This window comes from Lemur catta, chromosome 3 (assembly GCF_020740605.2).
Source record: "Lemur catta isolate mLemCat1 chromosome 3, mLemCat1.pri, whole genome shotgun sequence".
Classification (NCBI taxonomy): Eukaryota; Metazoa; Chordata; class Mammalia; order Primates; family Lemuridae; genus Lemur; species Lemur catta.
In genome coordinates this window covers 79,201,629-79,215,224 of record NC_059130.1, presented here as the reverse complement: position 1 = coordinate 79,215,224, position 13,596 = coordinate 79,201,629, and the positions used below count along the sequence as shown (strand labels likewise).

At 40.7% G+C, this 13,596-nt stretch overlaps 1 protein-coding gene across 7 annotated transcripts in view; it reads left to right on the top strand.

Annotated features, from left to right (window-relative positions):
* The window catches only part of PATJ (PATJ crumbs cell polarity complex component), a 337,132-nt gene that overhangs the window by 298,049 nt on the left and 25,487 nt on the right, over window positions 1-13,596 (top strand). For 6 of the 7 annotated variants that reach the window (XM_045547880.1, XM_045547882.1, XM_045547878.1 and 3 more), the window contains 5 exons: window positions 1,454-1,601; window positions 3,334-3,420; window positions 8,063-8,177; window positions 8,904-8,941; window positions 13,390-13,512. In XM_045547880.1, the coding sequence (XP_045403836.1) occupies window positions 1,454-1,601; window positions 3,334-3,420; window positions 8,063-8,177; window positions 8,904-8,941; window positions 13,390-13,512 (511 nt within the window). The remainder of the gene's footprint in view (window positions 1-1,453; window positions 1,602-3,333; window positions 3,421-8,062; window positions 8,178-8,903; window positions 8,942-13,389; window positions 13,513-13,596) is intronic. The other variant, XM_045547879.1, reaches the window with a different exon arrangement.

Genomic DNA, 13,596 nt, shown 5'->3' with positions numbered 1-13,596 from the left:
GCAGAAGGATCACCTGAGCCCAGGAGTTTGAGGTTGCTGTGAGCTAGGCTGACACCACAGCACTCTAGCCCAGGGAACAGAGTGAGACTCTGTCTTAAAAAAAAAAAGAAAGAAAGAAAGATGTCCGGCCAAGCATAGTAGTGTGTGCCTGTTGTCCCAGCTAATTGGTTGGCTGAAGTGGGGGGATCACTCAAGGCCAGGAGTTCTCTATGATAAGGCCTGTGAATAGCCACTGGACAACATAGCAAGATCCTGTCTCTCATAAAAGGAAAAAAAGAAAGATGTCTCAAAAATAATAGTTTGTACCAAAAATGTAGGTATGTAGATTCTGTGGCTAGGCTGCGCTTTTGGAGTCTGTACTGCCTACCCATGGGATGAGAATTACATCCCATGTAATGAGAATTACAGTATTTTTTCAAGCATGATGTTAGTAAATTTCTCTCTTGCAGTGAATTCGGAAAGTAAGTAGTATCTTGAACTGTAAGTCTAGCTTCCATGGTTTACTGGCTTTATGTATCTAGTATGTATTTATTCCAACAGGGCTGTAGGATTTCCCAGTGATATCCCAATATGGCCTTAAAGTGAATCAACCGTCTTCTTAGGAAGAATTCAAGTTGGTTTTATATCTGTTATGTTATGTGCCCTCACAGACCTCTGGTGACTAGCCTAGTGCTTTTGTGCAACAGTCCAAGATGTTATTAAAAGTATTAGCCACCGTTTCTGAGTACTGATTTTTGCCAAGCATTGTGCTGTCATGATCTCATTTTTTTACTTCAGCACCATAAAACCATCACTCTGAAAATGCATTATAAAAAAAAGCTGAGTTTCCTACATTTCTAAACAAAAATCAATGCACATCTGGGTGCAGAGCAACTAACAGAGCCAATGTCGAAGTTTGCTTTCTCGTTTTGGCACATGTGTATGCCTGCAAAGATTTCATTTAGAGTAATGGTTTTTCCTTTATTATCATTTAGTGGATCGATGAAATGATTTTCATACAGCACCAGTATTTCAGGTTAAGTTTGAAAGGAACATTTACATTCCTTAGCACAGAAATTTCCATTGCAAAGGATCAAATGTATTAGCTCTCAAAATTCATAATTCTCTTTGACTAACAATTCTACCACTAAGAATTTATCTTAAAGATATACATGCAGATATTCAGTGCACATTGTTTGTGATAGCTAAAGAATGGGAATGACCTCTATGTCCATCAGTAGGTTACTGATAAGTGAAATCATGGAACATCATAGAATAGTATGTAGCCATAAAAAAAAACTTGAAGAGGCTCCAAGTGCTAATAAAGACCAATGATCAAAGCAAAGTTAAAGAAAACAAAACTGGAGAAAAACAGGAGAGTGTGTGTGTGTGTGTGTAGTCACAGACACACATATGTGTTATGCATGGAAATACTTGGTTGTGCCAATACCCCACTGTTGTATGGTTTTGACAGAAATGGAAGCGGAGTATTTATTTCTGACATTGTGAAAGGCGGAGCTGCAGACCTGGATGGAAGATTGATTCAGGGAGATCAGATCTTGTCTGTGAATGGGGAGGACGTGAGAGCTGCCTCACAGGAGACCGTGGCCACCATCCTCAAGGTGAGTTGCTAGGCTGCTTCCTGCCCAGCTGGCACAACTGAAGTCCAGTGGGAACTGTTCCCACCTAGCTTGGTGATAAAATGGGTTGGATTTCATGCGGACTCTAGTTTTTACTAGAAATCTAATCTTTGATTATTTTAAGTGATCAGGAATAGTTTTAAAAGAAAGCTCTGTTATATTGACTAACAGAATTGAAAGGAACCTGCTTTGGGATTTCCAAGCTAGCTTTTCACACTTGTGAGAATTCCAGGTATCCATGATTGCCCTCTACGTACCTTTGATGGGATGGGCTCTCCTAGAGTCCCAGAATTCATCCTCCTCCCCTAGGGCTATGTCAGGGAACATGTGATTGTGAATTCATCAGTTCCAGGTTTTATTACCTGAGGGAATGGTAAAGCTTATCTAAACCAATTCCTCCATTTCACAAATGAAGTTTAAAAAGTGGAATGAAGCTGGGCATGGTGGCTCACACCTGAATCTCAGCATTTTGGGAGGCTGAGGTGGGAGGATCGTTTGAGGCCAGGAGTTTGAGACCAGCCTGGCCAACACAGTGAGACCCTATCTCTACAAACAAAAACATAAAAAAATTAGCCAGGTGCAATGCTGTGCACCTACAGTTCTAGCTACTTGAGAGATCAAGGTGGGATGATTGCTTAAGCCCAGGAGTTCAAGACTGCAGTGAGCTATGATCACAACACTACACTCCAGCTTAGGCAACAGAGCAAGACCGTGTTTCAAAAAAATAATTATAGGCCTGGCGCAGTGGCTCACGCCTGTAATCCTAGCACTCTGGGAGGCCGAGGTGGGTGGATCGTTTGAGCTCAGGAATTCGAGACCAGCCTGAGCAAGAGCAAGACCCTGTCTCTGCTAAATAAAGGAAGAAATTATATGGACAACTAAAAATATATATAGAAAAAATTAGCTGGGCATGGTGGCGCATGCCTGTAGTCCCAGCTACTCGGGAGGCCGAGGCAGGAGGATTGCTTGAACCCAGGAGTTTGAGGTTGCTGTGAGCAAGGCTGACACCACAGCACTCTAGCCTGGGCAACAGAGTGAGACTCTGTCTCAAAAAATAATAATAATTAAAAGAATGACATGCCCAAGATCACAAAGCTCTGCTTAAGTGGTTTTTCTACTGCCCAAGCCATTTCTCACTGAAGTTGCAGAGATGTTAAGATTCAAAATCCACTCCCAAGTGTCTCTGCCACATGGACCTTACTTCCCTTGGAAGAAACTGATTAACAGTTTTTATTCAACTATAACCAGGTACATCATTTTATTCCGTGTTTCAGAAATAGCCATGGAAGCTTTTGTAAAGGCAAATTTTGTTCCATTTTCAAATTCAGATTTCCTGATAAAGTCAGCTATCAGTTATTACCCAAGAGAAGATCTGTATTTGTAGATTATCTGCACATTTGATGTTTCTGTCCTCTTCACCACTTTTTCTTGATTATTTCGCTGTTCATGAATACTTTCATCAGAAGAGGAAGGAAGAGAAAAGAGACGAATTGAACACATTCCTTTCTTTAAACACATTTATAGAAGTCATGAGATGAATGCCGTCGAGTTTTTAAATTACTGTTGTTTTGTTTGGCTGTTGGATTACTGACTTTCCCTTTTGCCTGGTGCTTTTATGATTCATGGCTGCAGAGATGAGTGGAGGTTCTGCTATGGTGTTTTAGAACATACATGCTACTGCTTTTCATTTCTATTCTGTTCTTGCCTTCCCAAGTGTGCACAGGGTCTTGTGCAGCTAGAGATTGGAAGACTCCGAGCTGGTTCGTGGACCTCGGCAAGGAAGACATCACAGAACAGTCAGGTGGTTGATGGCTTCCCGTCAGACCGACTCACTCCTCTACCCCCATTGGGAGAAAGTTCCCCATTTCATAAATGATTGTTTGGAAATAATGTCTCCTACGTAGCATATTCACAGCACCAAGTTCAGTGTATTCTCATGTGTTTGAAATAAAAAGAAAGGTGGGATAGAAATCATTAATCCCTAGATTTTTCTCTCCTTTATTGCCTGCAAATGTTTCCTTAGAACCACTTTTCTCTCCTACTATTAGTTCTATATTGCGTATGCGCGCATGTCCACAGCTGTGTTTATTTAAAAAAAAAAAAACAGGCAACATCTGGTGGCAATTTGACCCTCATTAGCACAACATTGTTCTATTCATTCAATTAAATATTGCTATAAAGTTAACTTGTGACTAGCCACTCGCACATGCTGAGGGCAGTTAATGGTATATTCCTCAGAGAACGAAGTGTGGGGGTTTCCCCTGTGGGAGAGAGGCCTCGGTGGGTGATATTTTGTGGGTTAGCAAACATCTTATGTTTATTTGCAAGGCTGATGTAAGTGCCACTTTTTTTTTTTTTTAAGAAAGTATATTTCACTGTATTTTTTTTCATTGTGATGCCTGACAAAATCAAGGTGGTAGACTGTGTGTTTAGTCCTATTTGGTATGTAATGAAACTATAGAAACTTGCATGTGACTCCTTATTCTCTTCTGTGGGTTATGGATAGGTCTTTGCTTTGAGGTTAAAAACACGACTTTTAGTCCTCCCTGGTTGCCTTAGACTTAAAGGCTCTCGAAGGCCTCTGTCGAGAAGATACTCTGATTTTGTGGTTAGCACATAGGTATGTCTCGCTGCATCTAGTCACACGCTATTAGTTGCGTCTTTTGCCTCGTTGGTGTTAGAAAATGAGTGAGGAAATATACTGTTGTCCAAATAGGATTGCAGACTACCTGGCTTGTCTTAGGGCATCTTCAGAGCTATCAAACCCAGTAAATAGCTTGTTAAGTTTGGAATGTTTGTGTGTGCATTTCTGGGTTATGTAATATAATGGGCAGCAAATGCCTAAGATGCTGCTGCGGTCAGATTCCACGAGTGAACAGTTAGTGATGATTCTGACCAGACTTGTATCCACAGTGGGAGCTGGAGATGCAGCTTGAAGGCCCCTCTAGAGGAGGGTTGTTCTATACTCAAGTTGATTTCTAGGCTTTTTCTAAGGGATCAAAAGGGGCCTTGGAGTGGGAGTGTCTGAGGTTAAGGTAGCAGCAGATGTCTTCTTCCCCTTTGTAAGTAGTATTTTTGTACTTTATCCTCCCCATCCCAGGCTTTACACATGGCTTCTTCCTTAATGGAAGACTTGTGTTGGTTGAATGATTTCCTTAAAGCATCATTGTACCCCAGAGATTAGAAAGCAGGAGGAAATTATTGTCCCTGTCAGAGTATAAGAGAGGTTCCATTGAGTCTCACTCCAAAGGGGGTCTGGGGAAAAGAAGGAGAAGGTGTCTCAGAGAGAGTAGCATACGCGAAGGCACAGAGGGTGACAGGAGTTTGTGTGTTTCAGGGAGAGTTTGGACTGCCAGATAGAGTGGTGGGTCTCTGTCCTTCTCGAGCATCTTCATGATGTGTTTCATGTATACAGTCGAATGTATGTGAGCATCTTCATGATTAATAAAGTTCACACTCAGGTTAAATACGGAGCTAACAGGCCGGGCGCAGTGGCTCACGCCTGTAATCCTAGCACTCTGGGAGGCCGAGGCGGGTGGATCGCTCGAGGTCAGGAGTTCAAGACCAGCCTGAGCAAGAGAGAGACTCCGTCTCTACTAAAAATAGAAATAAATTATATGGCCAACTAAAAATATATATACAAAAAATTAGCTGGGCATGGTGGCGCATGTCTGTAGTCCCAGCTACTCGGGAGGCTGAGGCAGAAGGATCGCTTGAGCCCAGGAGTTTGAGGTTGATGTGAGCTATGCTGACGCCACAGCATTCACTCTAGCCCGGGCAACAGAGTGAGACTCTGTCTCAAAAAAAAAAAAAAAAAATACGTAGCTAACAAATTTAGAAGCTATATCATTAAATGTCGAAAAAAAAAAAAAACCCATCATAGCTAATTATCTGATATATGAATGTGAGCTGTCATATTTTAGAAACATGGAACAAATTATCAAATACTTTCCTTTAACCTTGCACAGAATTTTAATTTCAGAGGGTAGCAGTTTAATTCAATTAAAAAAATATAGTAAATATATTTTATCAACCCCTTGTCCTTAAAATTATGGCTGAGATGATATGAGAGTTTGCCCTGTTTGGCCAATTAGAAGAAGACTGGTAGCTGACTGTAGTTAAAAAAAAAGGGGGGGGGGGGTCTTCCACCATCATGAGTTGAAAACCCTGCCCCTGGTGGACAAAAAGCTGGTGGACAAAAAGAAAATGCCATTGCCAACATTTTCACATCCAGAGCTATTTAAAGAGGTCAGGACCTTGTAGGGTCATAGATTTTCTTCTGGGGAGTTACAAGATCAGTGCCTTCTTTTGAGGGCTAAGGAGATTATAACTTGTTAACTTAAGCCATAGGAAGTGGGTTCATTAAGAGAGAATTTCTAGGCTGGGCTTGGTGGCTCACCCCTGTAATCCTAGCACTCTGGAGGCTGAGGCAGGAGGATGGCTCGAGGTCAGGAGTTCGAGACCAGCCTGAGCAAGAGCGAGACTCCGTCTCTACTAAAAAAATAGAAAAAAATGATCTAGACAACTAAAATTATACATATAGAAAAGAAAATTAGCCGGACATGGCAGCACATTCCTGTAGTCCCAGCTACTTGGGAGGCTGAGGCAGAAGGATTGTTTAAGCCCAGGAGTTTGAGGTTGCTGTGAGCTTTACGCCACAGCACTCTAGCCCGGGCAACAGAGCAAGACTCTGTCTCAAAAAAAAAAAAAAAAAGAAAAGAATTTCTAGCCTGGGGACCACCAAGCCTCTTCTTTTATAATGGCTTTTCCCACCATCCAGGAAGAAGTATCTCTACTCTGCAGAGGAAAATGTGTATTGGAAAAAACACTTGAGGAATCTTTTCCTCAGCCAGGCAAAGTCCATATTTACAAAGGCCTCAGCAAACACATTGTTCTGTGATTTTTTTTAGGCAAAAATTATAATATGCTATACTTTCTCAAGTCTGAGTAGTTATCTATTATGGTAGCATTTATTTAAATTATATCCTTTCAAGAAAACTGTAAAAACACTCCCTTACATATATATATCCTCTGTGAAGTATGCTGATACCTGAAACTTACTTTGAAATGAATCTTTAAAAAAAGATGAATTGAGTGATGAATAGGTAAATGGATGTGTGATAAAGAAAATATAGCAAAATTTTAACTGTGGAACCTAGGTGGTGTTTATGTGGGTGTCTAGTGTATATAATTCTTTCAACTTTTCTGTATTTTGAAATTTTTCGTATTTAAAATATTCAACAATTTGTATCATCGTTAAAGAAATGGACCAGGCCTGGCGCGATGGCTCACTCTTGTAATCTTAGCATTCTGGGAGGCCGAGGCAGGAGGATCGCTCGAGGTCAGGAGTTCGAGACCAGCCTGAGCAAGAGCGAGACCCCATCTCTACTAAAAATAGAAAGAAATTATCTGGACAGCTAAAAATATATATAGAAAAAAAATTAGCCAGGCATGGTGGCACATGCCTGTAGTCCCAGCTGCTCGGGAGGCTGAGGCAGAAGGATTGCTTAAGCCCAGGAGTTTGAGGTTGCTGTGAGCTAGGCTGACGCCACAGCACTCTAGCCTGGGCAACAGAGCAAGACTCTGTCTCAAAAAAAAAAAAAAAAAAAGAAATGGACCAAGTTATAATTTATCAACTAATAATGATCTTAGGCTTGACTTAAAATTTTGATAGGCAGTTAGGCATAGACTTAATAATTTGGTAGAAAAATTATTCATTGTTGGCCATATTGTCTGTGTTAGAAAGGGCCTTCACTATGTATGCTATTTTCATTGAATAACCTCTAGCCATAAATGACTACCTGCTGTAGACTTCAGCTATTTATTTAAATGAATAAAAGGATAGGTAATGGAGGGATAGCAGATTAGACTAAATTATTACTGACTCTAGGAAAATCTTTAAGGAAAAAATGTTATCTCTAAAAAAGCCTTTTTCCCTTGATTTTTGCTGCCTTCTCCTACAATTGAGGGTTTTGTTTGGTCAAGTTTCTATCAATCTAGGTTTTGTTATACTTGTTTGAGCAAAATATATAATACACTTTAGGTAATAAGGGGATACATGTTGACCATAACCCCAGATGACACATAGTGCCCATCAACTAACTATATGTAAACACTACGTAGCAACCTAGGAAAATGTTTGTGATTTTATGTGGAGCAAGAACAGCTCAAATGATTGTATATTCTGTACCTAGATGATTGCAACCATAGATAAAAGCATACGTAATGGAGAAAACAGTGGAGCAAAACTTAACTGGGATTGGTTTGGGGTGGTAAGAGAATAAGTGTGGGTGATTTTTGTTTTCTTTCTTGGCCTCTTCAGGATTTTCTGTGAGTTGGTTATGGTGACCTCAGTAATTGAAATACCAGTGACGAGGATGAAATTTTAGGGCCAAGTCAGTGTCTGCACGCAGGTGACCGCTGGGGTCCTTTTTTTTTTTCAGGGGAGTCAGCACAGCACACACAGCAGCTGCCGTCCCTCCTTTGCCCCCGTCATCGCCGGCCTGCAAAACCTGGTCGGCACAAAGAGAGCTTCAGATTCTGCCCAGAGGAACTCAGGTATTACATGGACACACCCCGGGCAAAAGCATCCTGTTACCTAAATTCAAAAAAAAAATGAAAAAATTAGCAATTTGGTAAAACAGTCTTTTCATCTTAGTTAAAATGTTTTTAAATCTTTGAGCTTGGCCATGTAATCCACAAGTGTTCTGAAAGGCTGCCCTGAAGGAACGAGCGCTATAGGGAGTCCTTTTTGGGAATGTGCCTTTAACGGTACACAAATCACATGAAAAACAGAAAAGCAGAAAGCTGGAGTGCATCATAAAGTAAAACTGTTTACAAAGAGAAAGTTAATAAATTCCTGGTCACTGGACGGTCAGAAGTGTGAATACTGGGGGTGGGGCATGGGGTCTTTTTAAGTCTTTTGTTAGGTGGAGGGTTATCTTTGAGAAAGGTAGAAAAACGTACAAGGAAACACAACGGGCTCATCCTCCAAGCATTTAATCACATGTTCCAGGCAGCTGCTGTCACAGTCTATCAGCTTTTGTGAGACCCAACGATTATGGCCATGTCTATCTCAAACAGAGAGCACATTAGAATAGAGGACACGGCCCCGATGGCTTGGCTGCCAGTCTGGATGTTGAGAAAGGATGTGATTCCTTTTTCCTTTTGTGTCCCTCTCTTGAAAGGCCTAGAAAATGATACCATTTCGTGGAATGATATTATATCCTAAATATGTGATCTCTTAATTTTAAAAAGTTAACTGTGTTGCTTCTTTATTTATAGGCACAGACATGGTGCCAAGGACTGTTGAGATAATCAGAGTAAGTCAGTTATTTGGCTATTTTTTTTTTCTGGTTTGTGTTAGATTTGCATAAAATGTACTTTTTTTTTTTTTTTGAGACAGAGTCTCGCTCTGTTTCCCGGGTTGGAGTGAGTGCCGTGGCGTCAGCCTAGCTCACAGCAACCTCAGACTCCTGGGCTTAAGCGATCCTACTGCCTCAGCCTCCCAAGTAGCTGGGACTACAGGCATGTGCCACCATGCCCGGCTAATTTTCTATATATATTTTTAGTTGGCCAGATCATCTCTTTCTATTTTTAGTAGAGACGGGGTCTCACTCTTGCTCAGGCTGGTCTCGAACTTCTGACCTCGAGCGATCCACCCGCCTCGGCCTCCCAGAGTGCTAGGATTATAGGCGTGAGCCACCACGCCCAGCCTATTTTCTACTTAATATACTTTATTGGATTATTAATGTGCTCTTTCAATTACTGAAGTAAAAATGTGGTCTGTATAGCATCAATGAACAGACTTAGACTAATACAGTAGAGCACATGGATGACCACTATGAATTTTTTGGCATATCCTATCCACTATATTTTGTGTGTGTGTGTGTGTGTGTATGTGTGTGTGTGTGTGTGTGTGTTTGTGTGTATTTTCTTGATAGAACAAAAAATATTATTGTGTAGAACATACTAAAGTGTTTTTGACAGCATAAAGGATGATTTTTTTTAATGGTCACATAGTATTCCATGTGCTGTAATTTTCTTAACCAGCCTCCTCTTACTGAACAGTTAGCATATTTCTCAATTTTTGCTATCTTTTATAGCAAGACATCTTTGTATTTCCATTTTTGCCAATAGCATGGGTAATTTCCTCAGGATTAATTCCTAGAAATGAAATTGTTGGTATGAAGGAAGTAGTTAACAGGAAAATAATCAGAAAGAAAGAAAGAAATTGTTGGATTAAAAGCCATGCTTATCATTGAAGGCTTTTATACATGTTGCTAAATTGCCCTTTGGAGAAGATTGTGTGAGATAGATGCCTTTCAGTTCATAAATTTGTCAAACCCTGGTTTTAAATATCTAGAATATTAGAAAGTAAACTTTTATTTTGATCACTTTGATCACAAATTTGGGGCTCCAGAAGTAATAAAAAATTATGACCCTTTGAGATCATAGCACTCAGCTGCAGACAGGTGGTATCCAGCGTAGCGTAGCTCTCTGGGTCCAATCATACCTGTGTTGGGAGGCACTCTACCATTTATTAGCTGTCTTACTGCTAGGGCTGCCATAACAAAACACTGCAGGCTGAGTGGCTTAAACAACAGAAATTTATTTTCTCACGGTTCTGGAGGCTGGAAATCCAAGATTCAAGGTGTCGGCCCATTTGGTTTTTCCTGAGGCCTCTCTCCTTGGCTTGCAGACAGCCACCTTCTTGCCATGACCTCACATGGCCTTATCCTTGTGTCTCTCATCTTCCCTGGATCTGTCTTATTCCTAACCTCTTATAAGGACATCAGTCAGACTGGATTAGGGCACACCATAATGGCCTCATTTTAAAGGCCTTATCTTCAAACACAGTCACATCCTGAGGCACTGGTACTTAGGGCTTCAACATGTGTATTTCAGTAGGACACAATTCAGTCCATAGCATTAGCTCTATAATATTTACCAAGTCAACCTTGATTTTCTTGTCTGTAGAATGGGGTGATAACATTAACTTGCCTCAAAGGTAAATATTGTTGTGTGGATTAAATGAGATAATACATGTAATATACTTAGCGTAGTACCTACTTGATCAAGAATGCCTAGGAAGTGGCATCTGTTACTATTGGCTACAACTTTGACTAAATCTGCCTTATTTGTTCCCAGTATCTTTCCACCAGAGTGGTAACTCAGATGTTCCTGTGATGGGGAAGTTAAATATACCAACAGCATACATAATTATGGATAAATTAAGGAAACGTTATCATGATGCATTTAAGCAAAGCCAAATTATTGCATAAATTTCTCCTCATTCTGAGATCTTAAAAATAATATCATTTTATGTTTCCTTAGTCATTTCAACTACATGTTTTTATGGGCTTTTATAATAAGGCTTGCTGCCACCAACCCTGTTCTGTCGCACGTGGTCCAAGCAGAAACTTCATAATAAAAGACATCTTGCCATTTTGCACACGAGGGTTAATTATTGACGCATTCAGAAAGTAGAGGTTAGACATGAACACTTTGAAAACAGGATCTAAGCTACTGTGACTGCAGAGGTCAGCATTGCCATTGTTCTGTCTTGTAGGTGTGATGTGGCAGCACTGACGATAATATTAATAATAAAGAATAATTCCTCCTACTTACATGAGACGAATTTTTAAAGTTCTGGCATACATGGTTTCTGTTGTCACTTTGTTCTCTTTCCATTTCTCAACTTGAGATGCAATTAATTGACTTACACTGAGCTGAGTATATTTTTAAATGATCACTTTAAACTGTGGAGGCCTGGCAACTACATACTTCCCTATACCACAGCCACTGCTGACACTTATGCCATAGTTGTCATATGCTTGCATCTATATAAATTGAGAACTCCACCAAACAATGTTATGATTTTTGCTTTCGATTGTCTAAAGAACTTAAGAAGAAAATTGGTCACGTTTTCCTGATTCCTTGCATGCTCGCTGGGTAATTTAGGACTTTATTCTGGACCTCATGACTGTCGTGTTGTGTAGTTGTACAGACCTTGAAGAATATTGATGGTTATGCTTTACCAGACGGTCAACCCAGGTAGACTCAGACTGCAAGTTCTGGCTCACCTGCTGTGTGTGGGCGGTGGTTCAAACCTCAGTTCAGTTCTCCAAACTTGAGCTGTGCTGGTGAGGGTCTATCCTACACATACATAGCTTAGAATTGAGCCTGAGAGTTCTGTGGGTTCACACGTGGAATTAGGGGATCCCCTTTCTCCAGCTCTCTTTACTCTGGTTTTCTTCCCAAGAGCTCTTTTTTCTGGTTCCTCTGGGCAGAAAGAGAGAGTTTCCATCTGAATTTTAGCAGTTCACCCCACCTTTCCAGCTCCTTGACTGGGAATCACCCTCAGGACAAAGACACCAGGAAAAAAAGAAACCTGGGAAGTTACCCCCTGATGTTGTTTCTCTACGTTTGGACTCTCCACCGCACTTTATTTTGTTTCTTTATGCTTCCGAGGCTGCAGGTAGTTGTTTTTTACATTTTGACAAGACTTCTTAATCGTAATCAGCAGGAGAGAGATGCTGCCATATGTATATGCCACCTTGCCAGAACTGGAACTTGTCATTTTTTTTTTCTTTTAGTGATTTTTAAAATATGAACCCTGTGAATCAGACATGGGGAAAACCTGGACTAGAGCCAGGTCTCTTCACCAGGGTCCGTCTTAGGGAACGTTCTCAGCCATGTTTTACCTCTTTCCAAACCGTTGTGACTACAGCGAGTGTCCTCTCAGATCCTTTGTTTTAACGCAGTCTTTTAGAGCCAAGTGTGTTTGTTCACACCCAGAAGAGCTTGGTATGTGTGGCAGTTTAAATCATAAACACCATATGAGAACATACTTGCCAAGTCTGCATCAGAATTGGCCACTAAACTAAGCAGTAGCATAGGGTGTTTTGTTTTTTTTTATTTATTCCTCCTGTTGCCTTTTATTGAGCCTTTCTGTAGGCCAGGACTGTGCTGTATCATCTCATTTAATCCTCAAACCAACACCGTGAGGTTCATAGTATTCTTTGCATTTTATACCTCAAGATGGTGGCTCTAAGAGATTTTCAGCCTAAATAACAGATGGAGAGAGACTCTCTAAAAGCAAATGATATTTATTCAGGATTAGGGCATCGCAATGGGAATACACATGCCATAGTAAACTATGTGCATATTTAGGGAAGTAAAGGAAGACAAAGATTTTTAAAGGAAAAGTGAAGAATATTACATAATTGTTTCAAGATAATTATCCTTGGCAGCAAAGTCAATAATAAGGGTGACACCAGTTCGAGGTTGGACAGGCAGTTGCTGGACAGATGGCCTTGCAGAAGTTTTTTTGTTTTGTGTGTGTGTGTGTGTGTGTGTGTGTGTGTGTGTGTGTGTAAGGTTGCAATGGCCTTTATGCAAGATTGTGGTTTTTGCACTTTTTTGTGATAGTTTTTGTTACCAGGCACACAACCATGAGAACCCCCTCTTCATAGCATTCCCTGGCTCTATTTTGTCAGGGTTTTGTTTTTTGTTTTTTTAACACAAGAGACTCCATTTTGATTCTGACAACTTTCACAAAGTTAAATAACTTTCTCCAAGAATCCACAGCTAATTAAATGCTCGAGCCGAAATAGAGGACTTTCGGGCTCCAAAGGCCCTGTGCTTGACTCCTGTGTTATCCTGGCCTCTTGCATCATGGGGGGATTTTGTTCAACAACTATCTGGGGACAATCAGGTTGTGGCTCTTTACTAAATATATAAACGTGATGTTTTCTTTCTTTTTTAGGAGCTCAGTGATGCCCTTGGAATCAGTATTGCTGGAGGAAAAGGAAGTCCCTTAGGAGATATCCCTGTATTTATTGCCATGATTCAGGCCAGCGGAGTGGCTGCACGTACACAGAAGCTTAAAGTAAACAAGAGAGGATGGACTGAAGTGCTAACAGCATGTGGTGGGGTGGGAGAGGAAGTTGTAGCCATAGGCACCTTGTTTAAA